This window comes from Micropterus dolomieu, linkage group LG05, assembly GCF_021292245.1.
Source record: "Micropterus dolomieu isolate WLL.071019.BEF.003 ecotype Adirondacks linkage group LG05, ASM2129224v1, whole genome shotgun sequence".
NCBI lineage: Eukaryota > Metazoa > Chordata > Actinopteri > Centrarchiformes > Centrarchidae > Micropterus > Micropterus dolomieu.
In genome coordinates, this window is record NC_060154.1 from 31,937,752 (window position 1) to 31,961,879 (window position 24,128).

Consider the following 24,128-nt stretch of genomic DNA (forward strand, 5'->3'; position numbering starts at 1 on the left):
GGAACCTTAAGTGCAGCAGATATTTTTTTGTAACCTTGGCCAGATCTGTGCCTTGCCACAATTCTGTCTCTGAGCTCTTCAGGCAGTTCCTTTGACCTCATGATTCTCATTTGCTCTGACATGCACTGTGAGCTGTAAGGTCTTATATAGACAGGTGTGTGGCTTTCCTAATCAAGTCCAATCAGTATAATCAAACACAGCTGGACTCAAATGAAGGTGTAGAACCATCTCAAGGATGATCAGAAGAAATAGACAGCACCTGAGTTAAATATGAGTGTCACGGCAAAGGGTCTGAATACTTATGACCATGTGATATTTCAGTTTTTCTTTTTTAATAAATTTGCAAAAATTTCTACATTTCTGTTTTTTTCTGTCAAGATGGGGTGCTGAGTGTACATTACTGAGAAATAAAATGAACTTTTTTGATTTTTGGAAAATGGCTGCAATGAAACAAAGATTTAAAAAATTTAAAGGGGTCTGAATACTTTCCGTACCCACTGTATGTTGTTATATTGATACATGTCCACCAATTCGGAAATATTTTAGAAGATAGGTGCAGCTTTCACATGGGTGCAGGGGGCACAGTGCTAAACATAGTCAGCCTCTGCACCACACTGAAGTGCGGCCCTGGAGAGGCAGGGACACGCCCTCTCCACCTACACCCTCTGCCTCTTAGAGTGTGTCAATATGAACAGTAATTTGGGCGCACAGGTCATTGGGAGGTTTATAAAAATCTTTAGCTGGCGCTGACTGTCACTTTAAAAGACAATGAAAAATAAAGTACATTTAAAAAAGGATATAATTAAATAAAATAGACATTGACAAGACCATTATAAAGGCATATATGTTATAGTGCAGTAAGAAGTATCCCCACAGCTGCTAGGAAAAAATGTATTTCCCTCTTGGTTTAAAAGAGTTGAAGCAGAGATTCAATCTTCTGTAAGTTGAAGTCTCTAGCAATTGACTAGAGACATTAACATTTTCTGTTTTCTTCCAGCTAAGATATCATGTCCCCAACATATAGAATGATACTGGAATCTGAATAATATCCTGCACAAGAATACATCTCCATGTTTTCTGATTATCAGGTCGCTTAAATGTTTATTTCCTACAAAATTTCTAGACCAGCATTAATGTTGTACCTAAAATAGGTAAAGCTTTCACCCATTTTTGAGCCAAAACACTGGGTAACTTGTGCATTTGGGCTTATAAAGATCCACTGAGCAGTTCCCCAGTAAATGTACAAATCAAAATAATTACATGTAAGAAGTTGATCTCAAGTCGTGGTGCTGTCCATGGACTGTAATCCTACAGTTGGGTAAAGAGCGGATGAAAGAAGGAGTCTGTGTGAAAGGACTTGACATGGCGTGCTGTCTGGCTTTGATTCATATTGCTTTTCTCTCTATCCTGTCCAGCTCATAAAGGTTTCCAGCGCTTCGAGGCTCTGGAGCAGAGTGACTGGTTCAGTCCTAGCCAGGCCGGGGCAGGACTGGCTCCCCGCCAGAGGTTCCTCTTCATCAGCATCCTGGACAAAAAGGTGACTTGGCCTATAGAAGCATCTGTATTGTGAAAATCCCTCAGGCCAAGCAGAGAACAAGACAGAGTTCTTACAAATTCAAAAGGTCATGTTTGTTTGAGCTCTGAGTACATCTGTGACCACTGAATTACAGCTTTATTAAACACACTGGATCTCCCATTGGTCCTCTGGTCCATTTAATGGTAGCTTCTATGCCCCTAGTAGAATGTCAGCATGCATGTAGGTATTTGTCCAGGTTGTCTATGAGATGTTTTTCTTTGAGAACTACCATATTAAAGGGCAGAAGCAAAGCACCAGGTAGATAAACAACCTTGGCTAATTCATATTTATAACTGAATCAGTTATTAAATGGAGAGAGTTTCCAGTCGAGACGTCTTGTCTTATCTTAGGTGCAGTCGTGACATAATGGAAATAAATGTCTGTGACGCCTATACTGCTCTGGTGTTAACATGCTTTTGATACAGGTGGATATAAGTACATCGTTGTGAGAGAACAGATCTCCACCAGGTGTGTCTAGGGGCAAGTGGGTGGGGAACAGGGACTGTAGGACAGAGGACAGAGGTTTTTTGTATATTATAGTCTCCGTATTTTATAAAGATGTATGCAACATGGTTTTGTATAGTATAGTCCCCGTTTTCTTTAAGATACAGACAATAGTGTGATGGTATTATAACCGAGCGTCCTGCGGTCAGCTCACTGTATAGACTTAATAAGGGAACCATAAACGGGACGATAAGTGTAACAGTTTTCATTGGTGCAACAAGAAATTGTGCCTGAAAATGACAGTGAGGTCTAAGATAACCTGGACAAAACTATTTGCATAAATAGATAGATTTTATTTGGAATTTATTTTCTGAACCGGTCCTGGTAACCTCTGACCAGCTCTTAACAAGATGGAGATAAGATCAACCCTCATTGTGAATACATTGTATCATTGCAGGAGTTACTTCAAATGGAATAACTATATTCTGAATTGTAAATGCAAGTGTCGGGTGTTTTTGTCTTGTCATATTTCATGTGGTAACCATCATTGCTTTAGGTGACTCTGTACAGCTATAACTGGTCTGTGGACCTGGGCGCCTCTCTGAATCGTGAGCTGATCCGCCTCGTTAAGTGGCAGAACGCGAGGGCCCATGTTGTCCACTGCCTGCTCAACCAGAAGATGGGCCTCTTCCATCACCACTGCTTCTCTGATGCACCTATCCATGAAATGGACTCCAAGCAGGTAAAAACACTGATGCAGTTCCTGATATGGCAGACCAGGGCCAGGCTGTCTACTTGTTTCTTTGGTCCACTCAGAGTGGTCTCATCTGCTTACTCCTGCAACCCTGTACATGTTGAGGGGCTTTTTATATACAACTGATTACCAGAATGGATTATAATGATGAAAATTTATATTATAATTAAACTGTAAACTATAAAGCTAAACATATTTTAATGTAAAAAGAATGCATTGACACAGTAATGTAACAAACAACAATTGTAAATAGTTATACTTTATTGTCATCACACACCAGTGACAGACAGAATACAAGAGGTACATGAAAATGAAACTCGTAGTTCCCTAGCAAGTCACCCCTTTCATGGAGTCCTCTGGGTTTACGGATGGCTGATGGGCTTTGATGGCTCCTTTTCTGAATGTCCTTTGTATGCTGGTCAAGGCTGAGTTTAATGTCCAGCTTGATGCCGAGATATTTGGCCATGCCCTTCTTGGATGTGTGGAGACGTCTGTTTTTTCACTTTAAACTCACAGCAGGGTAGTTGCACTGCAAAGGTTAACCCATAATTAACTGTCATGGCGTAACATAGGGAGTGTTCAAATGACAGATGGGACTGTGTTGGCCACAATTGGAGACAGCGTGTGCCTGTGGAATATGAGCATTTGCAATATGAACATTCAAAATGATGTTTTTTCTGTAAAACCATAAAGGTATTTAACATAAACAATAACATTAGATATGGTTTTACCCCTGCCTCTACCACCACATGATTTCTACTGTAAAGTGATACTGTTTCTAAAATGGACAAAGTGTTTGAGGCACTAGAATACATCAGAACTGGGAGTGATGTTTTACAGTTTATAATAAGTTCCACTAGGGCAGCCATTTACATTCTTCCTTACAGACCTTACACAGCACATTTAGAATAAAATAAAGATTTCCTCCATCAGCATCTGCCCCCTCTCAGACAGCATATTAGACTGCTTTTATGTACTGACACACTTCTAATTTGTCACTAAAGTGTTTCAAACCTCCAGTCAGTGTGCCTGGAGTCAGTAAGGGGTTAGGAGCTGCTGAGGAGGATTGTTCTGCTCGTTCAGGTGGAATCAGCTTCTCGGGGCAGCATCTGGATTGACACGGTCGCAGAAGGTAGCAGGTCCTGGGGCAGACTTGATACAGCTGTTGTATCCTGGGGGGGGAGCTTCAGGTGACTTCCACATAAGTGGTGATGTCAGTACCTGTTACACTATCTGTTTGACATGTGGGTCTCATGGTATTGATGTATGTCAGTCATGATTTTTCTACACTCAGTGATAGAGGCAGAATTAGCCACTTGCACATGACATTGCTACCCAGGGTGATGATGTTGACATTTCCACCCTCTGTGAGCATACTGTAAATCTTTGTTTTGTATTCATTTGACTTGCTTGGATACAGAGCATTACTCAGACTGTTCTGCCGCCAAGTGCAGAAAGCATGTCACTGTCAGTTCTACCAGTGTAGAACTTGTTATTGTTCAAAAAGCACAGCTCCCAATGAAGTTTTACTGGCAATACAGCGCTTGTAATATACATCATCAACATTTTTTCTCCCATATTTTCTTCATTTGGCCTCTTTTTGGGACATCTGATCACAATGTGTCACTTATGTTGGGTCTTTGGCTTGTTAGAAATGGTGGTTCTTAAATGCTGTTAACAGAAATATTAAAATACAACATTCTCATAAAGTTGGTATTCATAGTTTTCACGTGACGTCACATTCCAAAGAAAACGCTCCCTTGGAGGGCAAAGAAGACGTGGTTTTCCGCTGCCTGCCAACCAATATGCAAGTGATACGCTGTTACTTTGAGTTTGTTAGCCTACTATTTGCGTTGCCAAAATGCTGGATGGTTGTTGTGCTTTTGGATTTATTAATTGAGGAGGAGACAAGCCTGGGCTGTGTTAGGTGAGGGATTCCCCAGAATGTAAAAGTAAACATTACAACTGGCGGTTTTTAACGGTCGAACGTTATATGGATCAGATATGCCCAACACTTGCAGTTTGTGTTCATATCTTTGTTTTTCTTAAGTTGAGAGGTGATCCAAATAAAATTGGACTGCTTTTGCGGCGTCTCTACGGGGGAGTTGCAGTGTTGGTCTGTTGTTTTGCCCTCCAGGTTACCGCGCATGTCACGTGACTGAAAACTATGAATAGCTAATGTGATAGCAAACAGTTCCCTGCAGTATTTGCACAGACACAGAGCAACATTAGCAGTCATGTGGAGTGGTGTTTGTGTCACCTGATGAATGTGAGTCTTATATTTTTTCCTCTCTGAGCTCTGTTTTTGGCCTCTGCCAGCTCCTCCATCCTGTCTCGGCTCTTTCACTGCTAAATGCTCCACTGTGTTCACCAGCTAGTCCCTAAATGTCTGCTGTTTGCTGCTGAGCAGGTCATGTACGGTGTGTTTGCTGAGGTTTTTATTGAAAGCAGCTTACAAATGTCAATATGATTGAATTCTTTTCTTACTTTTGGAACACAGCTGAACAATTTGTGTCCCTGTGCATCTGCACCTGCCTCATTCAGAAGGTCATTTGTCTGTGGTCACACAAAATGAAAAGACAACCAGATTGGGTTGGGCTGATAGATGATGCCATCGTCCATTGGCGATGGCTGCCAGACATCACGACATTGAGCAGGTATAGTGATTGTATAATCCCAGGCAAAAAAAATTCTAATTTTTTCACATAATACCACCATGTAAAAGCAGGTTTTAATGACCACAAACATTATTATACATTTTGAATATGCTTTTCACCTTCCTCGGAATTCTCTTCTCCCCACACTCAGACACACAAGAGGCCTACATCTCAGATAAACATGCTGGTTTTTTGGCTAATATTAAAACTATTAACTTACACTAGATGGTGAGTTATTGGAACCCCCTCCCACTGCTGCTGCAGAGGTCATCAGACAGCCTTTGGGAAAACACTGCACTGTACGGACTGCATTCCAGATAAGATTGAATTAAAATTGAATCAATTCCAGGTGACATTCAGTATAAATGCTGGCAGGCAGAGGCAGTCACAAATCCCCTCCCATATTCCTTTCATCTGCTGCTCTGCCTGGGCTTGTTGCTGCCTTTTTCAGGCTTGTTTTCTCTTTTGAGTATCTGAGCAAAACTCCTGGACCTCCTGTATTAAAGATGGAGCTGCAGATCAATATGCGACTGATGGTCTCGGCAGCACAAACCAAAACAAGATTTCTCAGCCACGATTAAGCATTTTTATCCTTCATGATCATTACCCCTCTGTATTTCCTGCCTTCTTATGTTGCCCTGATCATACCCTGAAATTACAGCCCTGTCACATCAATGGCCTTGTTTTTCACCAACACAACCTTTAACTACCTCTGTGCAATTTAGTCCTTGTCAGTTTCCATTTATCCTCCTGGATTATTTATGATCAGCTCTGGCATAGAGAGGCATCCATAGGGAAGTTTTCACACTGTAGTTTTTTAGTGTGCTGCCAGTTCACAAAACTGTTTGCTAAGCATATTTAACAACCCGTCTTCCTTCACACTTCTGCACTCCTCCACCCTGTGATCACGAGTCAGCTGTCATATTATCAACCTCAGTGTTCCCACTGGTGAGGAAGAGGACAGTGGTGCAGAAAGACCCCATTTCTAACTTCATTTCCACAGCCACTGGTCAGAAGCTAGAGGGAATTTGAATTGTGAGAGTGAGCGAGAGGGAGATTGAAAATTGGGCTTGTGACTAAAAGGTTGCTGCGTCCAGCCTTGGAATACATTGGGAAGATGTGTGTTGAGAGAACACATGAGTAACAGTTTCCCTTCCCTCAGCAACTACTGCTGAGCTAAAATAGCAATGTTTTTTTTTTTTAATTCCTATTAAAGTCCATGCCAAGTATAAGGCCACTGAGCTGCAGGTTTCCCTTATCTCAAGAAGTAATAGGCTTCCACTGTTTCTAAAAATCCATTAGAACCAGAGGGCACAGACATTCTGCTGCTTGCCTCAGATAATACATCATTTTAAATAACAAATCAATTAGGATATGTAATCTATAATATGATTTTATAGTGTCATGGTCATTGCAGTTATATCTAAAGTAGTTCTGTTCAATTTTGTCTGCAGAATTGTATGAGGAACTACATTTGTGCAGATAGATTTTTTTTCAGTGTTTAATGTAACTTTGAGCTGTTACGGGAAAAACTCACCTGGTGGAGTAAGTACCACCTGTCAAGGTCTGCCTGGGCCCTTTGCTGCATGTCTTTCTCTGCTGTCACTGTTAAATAAAATACCCCAATTAATCTTTAAAACATTTTTTAAAAGAAATTCTTTGGACGTGTGGTTATCCTGCACAGAATGCACAGAGGGGGAGGAAGGGAGTGGGCATGGATGGGTTAATAAGGGCCCATGAGCTCACGTTTGCCTTAGGGTGCCCCCAGCAGGTCAATCTGGCCATGGTGACATTGACAATAAAGCATGCAGTGCAGCTGAGTTTAAATGAAAAAGGTTACAAAATACAGACAAATGTCACGCACAGTGTTGTTCCTGCATTGTTGTGTAGACCAGGCTGCAGCAAAGATTTATTAGAGCAGTATTTTACAGCAAAGAAAGACACCAAATGCCCTTTTAGCCTTCCCCCTACGGCCAATTACAAAACAAGCTCAAAGAAAGAAAGAACCAAACTTTTCCTTTCCCTCCGATGGCCTCGTTCTTCATCACTGCATTACTAATGAGTCCGGACAGAAGGCAGAGTCAGAGCAGCAGAAAATTTGCCTGAACAGAGCTTCATCTGTCATGGTCCTGATGAGAAGCAGAGGGAGCACCAGTGCACAGTTTGACCCTGCAGCCTGTGGGCACGGTGCAGCCAGCTCTGCCATGCTGGGGCATCTGGCCTGAACTGCTCCACTGAACAAACTCACCCAAAAGTTCGTCTCAACAGCAACCAGGGCACATCAACAGTGCTCTGGAAAGTATCCAATAATAATAATACCCATCAACACAACCTTTTAATTCAGTGAATGTACAATGTAAACCTCTCTGCACTACTGTTGCTGTTTTATAAAGCACTGAATGGGTTAGGGTCAAAATACATTTTCATAAATATCTTATATTGCACTATAACTTTTATTCTCCTGTTTTTTTCTCTTTATTTTCTGTTTTACTCTTTTTAATTGTATTGAAATGTCTTTTTATTGCTGACAGTTGATTTTTCATTTTGTCTTGATGCCTTTTATGTTTCGTGTGAAGCACTTTGAAATGCCTCATCGTTAAAATGTTCTATACAAATAAAGTTGCCTTTGACCTGTGGTCTTTACCACAGGTCATTACAGTAATCTGTAGCATTTAAGTGCTAAAGCCAAGCTGACCAGACATTAATGCTTTACCACCATAGGTAGAACAAGGTGTCCGCGGGGACTTAAAAAGTCTTAAAAGGTGATAAATTTATTATATATAAAAGTATTGAAAAGTCTTAAACGCCATGTAACAAGGTATAAAATTTTGAAGATATTCTTTTCAATGTGAAAATCCTGTTTGTCTAAAAGTTTGCTTGCTAAGAGAGTAGATGAACGTATTTATTTATAATGCATAGCCAAAAATAGGCTACTAGATAGGCAGAGAGTCGTGACTGTGTGATTCGTTTCTGTAACGTAAGGCGCAGGGATCTACTGTGCGCTTATTTCACTCTTAAACATTCCCAAAAATAGTACAACCGACCGTAATCTCCCATCCCACCAGACCCGCAATGCTAATTGTCCAAAACATAGTCGGAGTGGCGATCAGGAGAAACGGAATTAACCCGGTTTTGCCTGACTGCCGTCAATGGTGATAAATGATTTGAAGTATATATTTTATGAACGTTTAGAGTCTTTAATATTTTAATACATGTAGTTGAAGTAGCCTATCATTCCTTGACATTCAGTAAATATATGTGGTGAGAAACCGCGTTTGATCAATGAGCACAGCAAAGTGTCTGAAAAGGACCTAAAGAGGTGGATGCATAATACGGCAGATGAAATTCTCTAGGCTCCATGCCGAGATTTGCATCGACCTCTTTTCTCAGCATTAATGAGCGTTATCACCCGCGAGGTGCATGCAAATTAGCTGGCTATTTAGCTAAATTGGACGCTCTCGTCAGTGTCACTTTTTGTGAACAAATCAATCACAGCCTGGATGGAGCGGGATTTAAAAAAAGTTTGATGTGCTGCAACAAACTTTATAAATGTTGAACTCAGTGTTCTGCATAAATGGGTATGATTATTGACGAGTTAGTAGCCTGCCCAAAATCAAGGTTGGAGACTATCATGTAGCCTGGAGCATTTTTCTTGCACAAAGTTAATGAATAAAAAACAAACCCAAACTGAAACAGCTGTAATTTGAATTAACATTATACTAGTGGTAAGTTATATACTATAGTAACATAGTGAATATATTAATATAAAATTTACAGTTTACTATTAAATGAACAATATACTTTTAATTTAATGTTAAAATATTATACTAATACAGTCATTTAGACTATTTCCTCCTCCAGGCTGTGCCTGTGCTACACCGCCCACACTACTTACGTTATTCATCACTCAGTTTATTCTCTTCATCTATGTTCCCTCCTGCCCTATTTGAATTTTGTTGTATTGATCAAGTGGACATTGAAAGTTATCACACATATCATTGCAGGCAAGCTCACATTATGTAGTTTAAACCAACTAAAACACAAAATTACACTGTGTTTCACATGACTTGCTGTAATGTTGCGTACATAAACGTCATAGCTTATGTAAGACGGTGGCTTTTCGCAGGAAATCTGACCAGTCCTTCACATAGAAAACGGTTTGCCCATACAGGCTGTTTAGGCAACTGAGAAGGTTGGTGAATGCCTCAATTTTTAGGTGGCGTTACAACCTGATGACATATAGGCAATAAATATGTTATAAATATATTTAAATTCCTTTTAAAAACTAAAACATTTCCCTTTTAAAGGTGTGTGGTTGATTTAATCGGTTAGCTCAAAGTGGCGCGGCAGTCTTAAAATATGTTGAAAAGGTCTTTAAAAGGTATTGAATTTTACTTCAAGATTCCTGTATATACACTGTAGAATGCATTCGGCATTTGAGCGTATCACTTAACATTTCAGAGAGATGAAGGTGGCCAGGTCATTGAAATAAGTATTCCTCAAACTGCTTGGATGAACCTGTCACTCTAACAAGGAGCATTATTATTTACAAGTACCCATCCTCTCTGCTTTTGATGATTCCAGAGCTCTAGAAACGTCTCGCCTTTACTATCTTTCTGTTTGCCATTTCTTGTCAAACCATTCAATGTCCTTTGTCTTTTTTCACTGATTGTTTCCTTCTTACTGTCCATCTATCTTTTCCAGGATCCCAACCCATTCCTAAGCCCTTCCATGGAGCCAGATGCGTTGCTGCGTAGTGCAGTTCCTCCTTTGCCCAGTAAAGAGCAGGGCAGGCTGGGTAGCTCTGGTCGAAGTCTTGCTCCACTCCACTTCCCGTCTGAGCTGCTTCCCTTTGACGAGGCTCTGAGGGACGTCTGCACCATCCGACCCTTGATGGAGGGGGATGCGGTGGCCCGACATGGCGGCCAGCTCTTGGAGATTAAAGCTGCTGAGCGGAGAGGTTAATACTACCACTAATAATAATGATAATAATATAATTTCTGTCAAATGTGCTAATCAAACCACTGGCTTTGTCTTTGTGTGGACAGAACTGGAGAAACAGATGAAAATAGAGAACCTCTTTGTAACTTGGCAGCAGAGGTCAGCACAGTCCAACATGCCCATTTCAGTAAGTATCCCTCAAACATTTGTAACTTAAATACAGTATTGTGATAGCTGGAGCAAATGTTCACACAGCAGAGGAAGGTGGACAAAATCAAATCACATTATTATCCAGTTATCGTTTGACTTCAGTGTATCATTTCATGAAGAAAGATAGAGACAGCTGCTCTGGAAGTGTTCAGCAGAGGGACAGTGAGGACAAAAAAGTACTGTAACTTCATAACTCATATGAAAATAGAAATGGCTGAAAAAGGACACCAAAGAATGTGGCTTCAGTACCAACGCAGCTAAGCTTGAGAGAATAAAATGTTGCTGCTCCCGATCCTGGAGTTCACTATGAAAACAGCAGATTCTATGTAATGGTTTACACAGAATTGTAAGGCTTTGTGGATGTTTTTAAACAATGTATTGCTTGTCACGGTTGAGTGAGGATTCAACCAGATGTCATCCCAAATAAGGTAACAAACCCACGTCCCAGCCTTTGTTTGGAGCACTGCTATTAAAGAGGTTCATTTGAACGCTAAACACTCAAATGTATTTTATGCGTTAAGGTGTGAGCCGCTTAACTTACTGCACATGGCAGCACTATACGTGATTATGAGGTGCAGGCTCAATTACAGTTGTGTTCTCATGAGCAGCAAAGGTATTGATATCTAGTATTTTATATTGGATACATTAAGAAACATAACATGAACAATCTAACAAGAAATTGGATCTGACCGGTAAATCAGAACTGAGTATTAAATTCCTATACTGTGAACGTAGCCTAATATCAAATATAGCTAATTGGACTTGACAAAACCTGGGGGAATTGTGCCTCTCACTACTTTATGGCTTTAAGGAGCTACAATTACAAGTCATTCCTCTGGGAAATCATTTAGTATTGCCTTGTTTCAAAGTGGGGAACATTCGGGCTAATTAAAAGGGTTCCTGTCTGCCACAGTGACATCTCAAGAGAGGTTACACGGTGGAATTAAATTTACCAATTTGATATTTTAACAGACACCCACAAAGTACTCTAACTCAAGCACCTCTCAGAGGAGATATGTAGCCTGACCAGGTCCAACAGGGCCCGCAGCCATTTCCTCTGGCATTTGGTATTAGGTGGATTTTCATGTCACTATGAATTTAATTAACTGTTAGATGTGATCTGACTGCATCATATTCAGGTTTGTATCTGAATGCTAAGCCCCTGTATTTACTACACATAGGCCCCTTACTCACCCCCTTGGTTGCGGTCCAGACTTTGGGACTGTTCACCTTGATCTGAACCATAATTACAGGTGTGAAACCTCCCGGAACACGGTACGCATCAAACAGCAGAACCTCGGGCTGACGAAAAGGAGTGGTATGGTATGGAAAAGTGTGGATCAAACTTGAACCATGGTTTTGGTTCGTTTCTAGTGTTTTTTGATGGTTTGAACTTTCGAGCCAGTTGCAGAATCGGAAGAAAGACAAACAACAAAACAAAATGAGCCACCGTAGAACATGGTGACAGGAGGAGACCAAAATTAAGAATTGTAATTATTATTCTAGTGATAAAGAAATTGATCTGTTCGTTCATTTTTCTCCATCCATTCAAATTGCGATAGAAGGCTACCCACCTTATTGACAACACACAGACTTGAAACCATCTACAAACCAATCAAATGGAAGTATAAGGAGGCGCAGCTCATGTAGATGATGGCCACGGAATGTGGGTATGTTGTGAACAGTTATTTAGTGTGCTCGCATAATTGCAATGTGAAACCAAAACTAACCAGATCAAAGGTATAAATGTAACAATAATGCCAACCTAGGTTTGGACTTTCAGGTGTGAAAAGACAGCTGCCTGTGAACTTGGCTGAGGGTTTTTTTTCCCAGGTCATGCAATTTATTAATTGCTGTGGGAATTAAGAGAATTACAAATAAAACAAAAAATGAAATACATTACCTGCCCCAGCTTAAATTAATAATAACAATGGCTGTCTAAACAGGGGTCAGATCTGGAGACTTTGAAGCAGTCGTCCAGGCTGGTCCACTACTGTGCCACCCCTCTCCTCTTTGACCCCATCTTCCGCAAGCAGATCCAAGAGGAACAGATCGTTCAGCCCCCAGTGAAGGTATGTTTTCTGCATGACTCAGAGGAAAGTAACAGGAAGAGGTTATAGATTATTATTAACATACCCCCTCCATACCACTGTTCACTAGCAACACAAACTATATTCTGAAAGTTGAGACAGTTGTGCATTTAGTCTTCGCTTTGTTGCATCTGGCCAAGGGACGTTAAGAAAGTAGCCTTTTGGCTAAGAACAGCCCATTTACAGTGATGTTGATCAATATGCATTGTCCCTTAAAAACACATATGAAATCAAATAGTTGGGGCATTGTTTGGTAAATGTTAACTAGTCATTGTGTTTGCTTAATATACAGTGGGACTCAGAATTAGGTCTGAATACTTGAAATAGTCTTTAATAGTTTTTAATTGATGTGCACTGCTGTGTAAATGTTTATAAAATTATATATGTGCCAGAAACGGCATTGCTCCAGTGACTCCACGGCATCAAGTCGGGACCGAAGCTACAGCACCGACTCAGCAGACATGCTGCCCAGCCGACTGAAGGAAGAACCTTGGCTGCTTGAGATTTCTAACACCTTCCTCCAGCAGTACGTCCAGTACCTGCAGAGCATGGGCTTCATTCTGGTCCAGGTCCGGCCTCAGTCTCCAGCTCGCAGGTCTGCATCTGCCAGAATGGTTTCTTGTTGAATGAAAAGTAGTCTGGAATGCCTGTGAAACCATCCTGAAATATTCTGTAAAGCAGGACACGTCTGCACATCATATACAGTAGTATGAAGTTGAACTAATTTTTAACTGTTTTTAACTACTGTTTTTATCCAATTGTGCTGTTCCAACAGCGGCCCAAGCTTTTGGTTTGCTGTCTGAAATATATGAACTGCCTGACCATTCCATTAGTAAATGGATGGTGTGTGGTGTTTACACAGCATCTCAAAGTGGTTTACCACATGTACCTGCGCATTTTGTGGGAAACTTAAAAATGTATCACTCCATTTGTGCCTGTCTACCTGTCCCTTAGTCCCCTCAGTCTCCTCTTTTCCTCCATTGTGAGCAGAATTCATCTTCTAGTTATCATATATGTTTTGATCATCGTCTGACCTCGGACCTCCCAGCACTGATTGTCCCGTGGCTGACGTAAGCAGGCTTGATGCCTGTCCTGCCTGCCTGTCACTTTCTAGGCTCAGATCATGTTACTCTCTCTGAATGATGTCTTACGGGTTGGCTAAGTGCTGATGGTGCTCCATCAGCACTGACCTCTGGTTTAAGCAGACTCTAACTGGGCCATGTCCTGCACCCACCCCCCATCTCTTACAGCGTCGCCCGGGCTCGTGCTGCCCTGCTGAGCTCGATGTCATCAGAAGGGAGGATGTCTTTTTCTTATGTAAAGCAGAAGAGCGAGGACAGCCCTAAGGTTAGTGTTCAACTTCAGAGAATCTTATTCTCCAAACACTCACACATTTGAGGCAGGCTGTGCTTCTGTAACAATGGCTCCTGTACATTTCAAGGGTCTCAATCTAACTAGGACTATGTGTCCAGCTGTTCGCCAAAAACAGTGCAACATTCTTCTCTTCACTCGTTGTTGTGTTTTATTTCTAATTTACAACTTCATTAATTCCCTTCTTGCTACCGACACTTGAACATGTTTTTTAGAGGCTGAAATTAGTAGTGTGATGCACTACATGCACAGTCTAAAAATGTACAGTAACCAGTCTGTAGCAGGGATATCGAACACCATATACGACAACTGTAAAGCATAGCTGACCGTTTCCTTAAACCATCAGACTCACACTCTGACTGAAGTGCTGCCACAAGGATATGGTTTGGGTTGTGGTGAGGCAGACCACTCAGACAAAAGGCAGTGCTGTGAGTCAAAGCCAGAGCTGGGCAGCAGAGATCAAGAGAAGATCTCCAACCTTTAATCTCGTGCATTGGAACCTGGTACATTGCTCTTCACTATATATATTTTTTAGATATATTGCTGCATTAACCAGTAAACCGGATTTATGCTTCTGAAGACAATATTGCTGATGTGTGGTTTTGGAATAATGAAAATAAACAGCGGTGCTCAGTTGCCTGCAGGGAGTTTAAGAAACACTGTGTATTTTTTTTGTCAGGTAGTGGTAACCTTTTCATTGCTGCTAACATCATAGAGAGGTAGCTTTAGTTACAAGTTATTTTCCTTTGTGGCACATAACAACTTTAACAACTCACAAATAGCAATGGCCCCAAAATCCAGTTCTGAATTGGAACTGGTTCCAAATTTCTAAGAACCTGGACATATTTAAAGTTAAACTTATTTATTGGTTCTTGATGAAACCAGGATGTGACATGAGCAGAGTGGGAAATTTGGTTTTTGGTGTAATTTATGATCACTCATGCATCCTCTCCTCTTTGTCTTTTCGTCTTCTGCTCTCTGTATGAGTGATTTCCCCCACACACACACAACCACAAGAAGGGCAGACAGCAGAGTAGTGAAGCTATGTGACGATAATAGTTACTAAAGATAATGTGATAATATGATCAAGCTAAATTGAAAGCTGACTGTTTAGTCTAATTAGTCACTATGATAACATTTCTTGTAGATTTACTGACTGAGATGGCAACTCCCACTCACCAAATCAGCCACTACTCCCTCTACTACATGACCGGACAGGATGAATGAGTGATATTTACTGATTTCAGCTTTTAAAATTTCACTGGGTCTTCTAGTGTCAGGAATATTGGATTAGCTTTTAGATAGTATTGAGTTTGTGTGGCTTTGCTGTTGTAAACATTGATGTTGCTGTCCTAGAAGCAATATTTGTGATATATAAATATAAATTAAAAATAAAATTGTAATCCAATTCTAAATTTATTCCAATATGAATATCAATAAAGTACAGGAACGATGAGGAGTATCAATAAAATCCTAACAGGACCCATCTGTACTTACAAATGTGATCAGCTTAAAATGTCAGCAGCTTGACTTAAAACCCAGCTGTATCTGCCTTAGTTAGACAAACCGTGATTGTAAGGTTGTTTTGTAAATGAACTTTGCAGACTACGGCATCTGGCACTACGGCATATCACCTCCAGAGGGCGCTGCCAGGGGGGATCGTGTTGATGGAACTGGCTTTTCAGGTAAGATGAGGATCATGAAGGGCACTAGGAATCACTGTGCTCTCTAACATATTTGCTAAAATCACAGTGCAAGACGTCGGTTAGTCCCTTGCACAGTTGGTACAATTCATATATGTGTTGATTTATATGGAATAAATTCTGTCCCAAATGTATTGTAGCTGTGTGGAAAAGTTTTGTACTTGATCCAGGCCCGCCCCCCTGGATGAAGTCATGTTCTCAGACTTAACAAAGTTCCTACTGAGCCTTAGAAGCCGTAATACAGCTGGTTCCATAAACTGAGACAAGACAAGTCAATGATATTAATGGGACCAGGAATAATGCGGGAGTATACAGTATGTCCATCTTCTTTGAGGCCATATTTTGTCCAGGTATCACAGTCAGTTTCCTAGTGTTTCCTACAGTGAGGGGTAAACCCATTTGACATAATTTTTTGTTGTGCTTGTGTGGATGGACTTGAATGGCTAAAAAGTAAATTTCCGTTGAAGGCCATTTAAAAGGTTTGAAATTGTCTCCCTGTCTCTTAGAACCTGCAGATACCCTGATGAACAGTGAAGTAATTCTACTTCACTCCAAGTATTTTTTGTATAAATAAGCATGCTTTCTCCTTCTGCCAGGGGTGTTACTTCTGTGTGAAGCAGTATGCACTGGAGTGTTCCCGCATTCCCATGGGCCAGACAGTCAACTCTCAGGTAAATGCTTGACAGAAATCTGCAGCCCCCTGTGGTGCTTTCCTGCAAGCTTACAGTTTAGTTTCACTGTATTTAAGGGAAATAATTGCAATTAAAATGACTACTCTAATAACATTCTCCACTTATGTAATCTTCTCATGTAAATGGTGGACATTTCTACAGTTTGGCGCTAAATTAGTCTTCAGGACAGCTGAAGTCCTCCCAATATGAGAACAACTGTGAATTAAATCCTAATAAATGTCAGTCTTGGGCATAATGTGTGTTTACTTCGGAGTCCATGGTGTAAGAATGTTGCTATGAGCCCTGCTATATACATTTAATGTCTGAGAAACTGCAGATATTTTTATTCTAGGACTGTGATTTCTAGACTTTTCTGACAGTACGACAGTGCAGCAAACAGTTAAAAGCTGGTCAGGATAATGTAAAGATGTGAACAACAATTTAAGTGTTCGATTTCCAACAAAATGTCTGTCTGCACTGCAAAGCCTATTGTCAAATTATTAGAATAGTAATCTGCTGTAAGTAGATGTCACTATAACATTTTTTTTTTTTTTTTGCTGCTATGTGGGCATTGCTGTGGGATTTCTTACTGTCTACATCTTTGGTGCCAGGCGGTCATTGCTGTGTGGTTTTTACACTGAATGTGAAAGAGATTACTGGTCAGGCAAACTGTATAGGTAATAGTGTGATTCCTTGGGTTATGGGTTGATGAAGTTTGTGTACCCAGTGCTTTGCTTTGTCTGTTCATCCATGGTGGACATTTATGTTCATACAAAGTACAGTTATAAAATAATAAAGCTGGATATATTTTTGTAAATTCCATGAAAAGATTAAAATAATGTGTTAGTCTGCCTCTTACGTTGGCTCCAAAGGCTCACGAGAGGATTTTTTTCAAGGACTACTTTTGCGTTCCCTCGAAATACTTTTCTTCTTCCGTTATTTCTGAGCCATAGCTGTGTACGCTCAGCTGCTCTCAGCGCAACCTGGATTTGCTTATTGAATTTTACTTTGAACCGAGCATTTCCTGTGTTGATGTACTAGGCCTACTACTAGGCAGCGTTATGGATACCTCGCAATATTTTTTTTGCGTTCCCTCGCAATATCAGCAAACCGCCTGTGAATGTGAAATCCTGATGCTCTCCAAGAGTGATTCTTTATCTGGAAAGAAAACAACTACTAGCTTTAATACTATCACTAGTCAGGGTGTTATTCACCCTGTCAACTCTCAGACCTCACTGCCTTCTGCAATCTGCACTGTTTGATGCACCCCCAGTGATGAGTAGTGTACAGCAGACAGACATGCAGAGCTGCCAGCTCTCTGTGTAATCCCCATGCTGTCTGATGAGCATCTTGAAATGCCATACCTGTGAGGTGGATCGATTATCTCGGCAAAGGAGAAGTGCTAACTAACACAGATTTTGACAAATTTGTGAACAGTATTTGAGAGAAATAGGCTTTTTGTGTACATAGAGAAAGTCTTAGATCTTTGAGTTCAGCTCTTGATGAATGGGGGCAAAAACAAGTGTTGCGTTTATTATTTTGTTCAGCGTACAAATATTAAAGATTATGACAAAAGATTAAGATGAGATCAAGATTAATTTCTATCCATCCTTGGCACTAGGGTTATTTTTTTCAGTTCAGACCCTTTGAAAGTGTAACCGCCTGTGAAGATGAAATCCTGATGCTCTCCAAGAGTGATTCTTCATCTGGATTCAGGGTGTTATTCACCCCGTCACCTTTCAGACTTCACTAGGTTCTCCAATCTGCACTGTCTGATGCACTCCCGGAGATGAGTAGTGTACAGCAGACAGACATGCAGAGCTGCCTGCTCTCTAAGAAAGTGAAATGGAGTACATTATAGAGCCCGACCGATATGGTATTTTTAAGACTGATACCGATTTCAGTATTTGAGGATTTTAAAATCCGATATATCGACCTATATTCTTTTTTACCCTCATTTTCAGAAATACATCTCATAAACAAAGATTATCCCTGACATGTTTTATGTTATAACATCACAGAATGCTGAATAAATAGATATAATGATAATAATGTATTTTTTGTCGTGCAGTAGTTATTACCTTACACTTAATCTGTCACACTGACGATTTACATCAAAGCAGTTCCACATCTAGTTAATCCCTTTACCAGCACGCTTTTAATTCTATCCAAAGCTACGAGAATTTTTGAACTATCATTTATGATACAGTGACCCAGAGGAAAGGCTGCTGTTGAATGCATCTAAAACTACATGACTGTCTACAACGAGGACCTGCAACTTTGAGATTTCACACTAAGTTTACACATTTAAAAGATGAGTTAGATAACTTTGTAGGCTAGGAAGCCGTGTTAGAGACTTGTTCAGCTCACGTTTATTTACATTTCCCCTCTGATTTAATCATTTCTGATGCACCGACTGTAACTACAGACACGTGGCTTGCAGATATATTTAGATTACATTAAACACTAAAGTTTAACTGCTCGTTAACACTTAACGCTCTTACACTGATAAACATGGCATTAGCTTTGTGGAGAATCTAATTTAGCAATGTGCACCGTTAGCTGCTGTAAGTGATGTTTAGAATATTTAGAAGCGATGAACTAGAGAGAAATGAGAGGACCGTTCGCTAGAACTGCCACACGGTTTCCGAAATAAATCTTCAGTCAAGTCTGTCTCCCTGGCTACAGTAGGTCTTTATTTTAATTTATTTTACAGTACATACTTTCAGCATACATACAATATATACATAAGCAAACAATATTTTCCCCAAAAAATCTACCAATATATAAACATCTCCAGTAGTTCTGCTATTAGCCATGCGAGTTATCAAATGCTTCACAGTGCTTCTCGAACCTCCTGTTTTCTGAGGAATTTTGCTGTGCTACTTTATGGTGCGACCGTGCATGAAAACGTTGAAGAAGCTCATTCCAAATGAGGACTTTTCTGAGCAACTCGAATTAGAGCCAGAAACCAGCTGGCTATTCCACCATCTTACCGAATTGAGAAAAGTCAGAATAAGCTCTGGTGATTTTTAGTTTATTATTATTTGAAATTTGTGTAACTTAAAATCCTTTACTTGTATAAAGATGTGAAACAAATGTAATTCTAAATCAAGTTTCCTATACCTTTAAATTAAGGCTGGGCAAGTTAACGCGTTATTGCGTATAACGTATTAATTAAGTAATGCTGACAATTATTTTGTCTCATGTTAACGCAGTTATTATTATTATTATTATTATTATTTTGAAAGTCCGTTGCTCACTGGCTCTGAATACACATACAGGAAACCATGGGTCACAGGAGGGGTGGGATGTTGATCAGCCAAACCCACCCAAACAAGCAGTGGAGGGAGGCTTCAGCAGACCACGTTGGATGCAGCGTGTGGGAGAAGTAGATAAACAAAAGCAAGACAAGCGAACAAATGCCATAGCGAAGTGAATACGCACTGCATGCTGATTAGTAAAACTCACAAACGGTGAGGATCAGTCTCTTTTCCAATGATTTGTGCTGCGCATCGCGTACAAAAAGTTCAAGACAATTCAACTTCGCCGTGTGCGTGAGGCGAGCACAACCGCGACAGTTTCACAGGGAATGCACCTGCTTGTCGCTAGCCTTGTGCTCGACCACTTCACCTCACTTTAACAGGGACACTTGCTGCTGAACACAGACTGTTTCTGCTGATAGCTTTTAGCAAGCTATAAAAGGTAATGCCCTGGCAGTGGCAAATAGCTTTGGCTTTATTTGATTTGATTACATTATGTTCAAGTTGAGATTTACAAGAAATATTTTATTGCTACTGTGTAAAGGGAATACTGCTGGTAAAAAGCACCTCATTTGTTTAAAACATGTTATTGCACTTTTGTGTATATAGCAATACATTTAAATTAAAAGTGCGCAGTACACTACTTTAGAATTCATTATTCAGTTTAGCAATTAACAATGCAAAATAACCGCAATTAAGAAAAACATGATTAATCACAATAAAAAATTTTAATCGTTGCACAGCACTACTTTAAATATATAATATACTTTTAAAGATGGCTTACAGGAAATACAGTTGTGTTCTATGCATAAAACTGATCTTTCTGTGTGGTCTATACATAATCACAGGTGCAATTTGATATATATATGTAGAGAGAGAGAGAGAGAGTGGCTCTGTGCATAGCAGGGTGGTAAACGTGAAAAAAGCAGGCATTTAGAACAGCTGAGGGTGTCCTCTAATAGTCGGAAACAAATGGACTACATTCGGCCTAAATAAACAGTGTGTTAATTGTCGTAATTATAAATTGAATTGTATTCCTTAAACATTTGCAGTTAGTGTTTATTGGTTGTCCACATGTCCAAGTGAGAGTACGTGTTGAAGTGGGTCTTCTAAATGGATGTTATGACAGTAATCTTCAATCAACCTAATGTTTGTGAGCAATTTAAAACAATATGGACTAATAAACTAAAGCTCTAATGTGTGTATGTAATGTGTGTCTGTTTTCATTTGTGTAGCAAGGAAAAGGGTTGAGAAACCATGTTCTTATTTATTCTTATAGTATCTCTTCAGTCTTCCTTTTCCATCCATCTGTCTGTGTGTCTGCCTAGTCCCACCTCATGTCATCTCTCCATCAGGGCAGCCTCCTCACCAAACCTCGTTGCAAGCCGTTTCCAGATGCCACCCCAGTATCTGACAGTGCGGTATGTCCCAGCCATTCTCAAGGGAGGGGTATCTCACTACAATCAGGCTTCACCCCTCCCCGCCACTCTGCTTGCTGCCATCAGTCCTGGTCTCTTTCTTTCCAAATCACGTGTCTGTGTTTTTGTCTCTGTGTGAGTGAATGCGTTGTTTCAGTGTGTAATGAAGTGTGCTTTCATATCTGTGGGAGCAACTGCTGCTACAGAAAAGCAAGTACCAGGGTTAGCTGGATGTAGGCAAAGATAGGTTTTACTTGGGTGACAGTCAAGGACGGACTTCCTTTTCTAAGGTTCAGGCCTGAGTGGAGCTCCCCTGTGATTTTCCTCTGTTCCTTTGACTTTCAACAGGCTGTCTATCTCTGTGCTTGCTGGTTTGGGTGTCGTGGGTATCTCAGCTTATGATTTTTTTAAGTGTCCGTGCAGCTGCAGTTGTCCCCTCTGCCCTTTCTCTGATAATTGTACTGTAATTCCTCTTGCATCTTTGGTTGCTGGTGGGTTGACTGGAGCTAGGACTTTCTTACAGGCCTACTTCCATCATCAGTTTCAGTATCTCTTTGGGTTTAAGGGGTCAACAATTGAATAACACGGGACTGAAAACTGCTGCTGCTCTGCTCATTATAGATGATCATGTACGCAGCCTGAAAAATCCAGTTGGATTTCCTCACACTGAATTGGTTCACATCCTATTTAAATGATAGAGATCACTTTAGGTCAGTGACTACATATCTTGAGGAACGCAGAACTATCTGGGGAGCTACATTGTATAATGTAAAGGGTGAATAGGGTCTGTAGTTTGTAGACTGATTCAATATTTCTAGTCTTAATATTGGGAACTTAAAATGTATCATTCATCATCAATTTATGCAAAGCATGTTTGACATTCTTATCATATGTCAATCTAGGGCTGGACAATAAACCAATCATGATAATTCTTGTGATATAATTTTCCTCAATAACAATATAACAAATGTTCAATAAATGTTTGATTTAATTCATTTGAATCATAACGTTTATAACCACAATTAACCATCTGGTTTCTTCAACTTTCTCTCAGGATAAAAAATTAGTCTTTAATTTTGAAATAAATATTAATTTGACATTTAATGTGATAATTAGGACCTAGAAGGGTTGCTCCTCACATTACTTTCAGTGGTCTAGACTACTGTAGTGATGCCTTCATGGTCAGAAAGTTGCAGCTCACATAAAACCAAAATATTATGCACAACACTTTACTTTGGGTCTCAGGTCACTGTACTAGCTACCTATTTGTAATATACTACAAAATAACTATTGCTTTCTATCAAAATGATGTAGTAATGATGTAGTATTTGTATGTGTAGAAAATCCACATTTAATTCTGCCAGTTTGTCCAGGACAGGGAATGCAGGGTTACAACCTACTAGTGGAATGTCATTTTTAAGTTTTCCTAGCATGACTGTTCTCATATTATACTTGCTTTGTGTATTTTCTTCTTCTTCTTCAATGACCCCAAATGATGAGAGCTTCACCCATCAATGTAGCCACTGTCATTAACTTCACTGAGTAAGGCTGACAGGAGACGAGCTTCAGCCCCGCCACCCAACCTAACAATCTGCTCATGTCAAAGTTACACAGGGTGTTTAATTAGCTAGAACATGAACCGTCTGAGATTATAGGTTAGAAAATAATAAATGTTAGCTTGATAGTCAAGAAGACACACACATGAAATGTACTTCCTCTGAGCTAAAGAGATCTCCGTCCCAGTGGCAGTTCCTGGCTCTGTAGATAGCAGACTAAGAGGTCAGGCTTAATTTGTCTGCCATACAGCGGGAACACCACCAGGGAGCGAAAAGTTAATGTTCATCTTTTCATTTCTTTGTGCCAAAAGAATATTCTTCTGTCGTCTCACTGTGGCGTGTTGAGGCAGGAAAAGGTGTTGAAAGGTTCCAGGCACTGACAGAGAGGAAGGTTTTCTGTAGTTAAAGAGAGCTCTGCAGTTTTTCTTGCCTCTTCATTTTGATAAAGCCTATTTGTATACGTTCCAGGCAAATGGTCCAGATTTGAAAGTAAATGCAGGAGTAGCATTTAGCTCTCCCTGTAAACTCTCTGTGCTGTAATTAACTGCACACCCTAGCCTCACTGCAGCCATTTGCATTTGCAATGAATGCTTTTGTCAGTCCCCTTTTGATGTTGGATTTAATTAAATAAGATGCCATTATGAATCTGATTGATATCAAAGTTGCTTACCAAGGAGCAATAGGAGTCACAGAGCTGCAGGGCCTTAAGGTGCACATCACAATGCTGGGAGCAGCTGGAATGGCAGGGTGTTCCCTTTCAAATGCAAAGCAGGTTCACTTGTGGATGATTAAACAGATAACCGTTCTGCCAGATTCTGTTCATTTTCCAGAGTGATGTGTAATTGCCAGACATGAGTTTGGAGTTAAAGTACCTTCTGCAGCTGAGAAAAGACTTGTTTGCGGGGACTTACTTAGCCCTGTGACTGTGTGCTAGTCATTTTGTGCTGTTAATGACGTTGTCCACCCCCTCTGTCTTAGCTTTCCATGCTTTTCACTGAGGAGTGTGATAAGGTGCGGGACCTGATGCACGTGCACTCCTTCAGCTACGACTTCCACCTGCGAGTGGTTCACCAGTACTTGGTCGGCTGCCACATGACGCTACGCCAGGGCTACCAGCTCACCGACTTCCTGGACGACTTCATCTCCCATCACCCAGACATTCCCAAGTTTGGCCGCAACCATGTCTTCCAAGGTGTGTGGAAGACTGTGGTGTAAAGTAATACTTAAAGTCGCATTGCAACTCCAGTTGCTCTGGACATCTAGAATCAGCAGCAGTAGGCAGATGCACTACTAGCACTGAAAAGAGCAAACTCATCCAGATGACTACCTCAGAATACCATGTGATCACACAGTGGAGAGAGTTAGCTATTGTTGTTAATTAGAGTTGACAATAATAGAATTGTTACAAGATTGCACCATTTTACTAACACGGTCACGTACACTAGCTTACCTGAATTGTTGCTTCAAGTGAAGT

At 40.4% G+C, this 24,128-nt stretch overlaps 1 protein-coding gene across 14 annotated transcripts in view; it reads left to right on the forward strand.

Annotated features, from left to right (window-relative positions):
- Positions 1 to 24,128, forward strand: part of szt2 (SZT2 subunit of KICSTOR complex) — a 145,476-nt gene that overhangs the window by 108,587 nt on the left and 12,761 nt on the right. For 12 of the 14 annotated variants that reach the window (XM_046049705.1, XM_046049706.1, XM_046049700.1 and 9 more), the window contains 11 exons: positions 1,416 to 1,537; positions 2,577 to 2,762; positions 10,136 to 10,391; positions 10,480 to 10,559; positions 12,529 to 12,654; positions 13,065 to 13,267; positions 13,923 to 14,019; positions 15,648 to 15,728; positions 16,343 to 16,417; positions 21,036 to 21,101; positions 23,633 to 23,846. In XM_046049705.1, the coding sequence (XP_045905661.1) occupies positions 1,416 to 1,537; positions 2,577 to 2,762; positions 10,136 to 10,391; positions 10,480 to 10,559; positions 12,529 to 12,654; positions 13,065 to 13,267; positions 13,923 to 14,019; positions 15,648 to 15,728; positions 16,343 to 16,417; positions 21,036 to 21,101; positions 23,633 to 23,846 (1,506 nt within the window). The remainder of the gene's footprint in view (positions 1 to 1,415; positions 1,538 to 2,576; positions 2,763 to 10,135; positions 10,392 to 10,479; positions 10,560 to 12,528; positions 12,655 to 13,064; positions 13,268 to 13,922; positions 14,020 to 15,647; positions 15,729 to 16,342; positions 16,418 to 21,035; positions 21,102 to 23,632; positions 23,847 to 24,128) is intronic. The other 2 variants (XM_046049711.1, XM_046049709.1) reach the window with 1 other exon arrangement.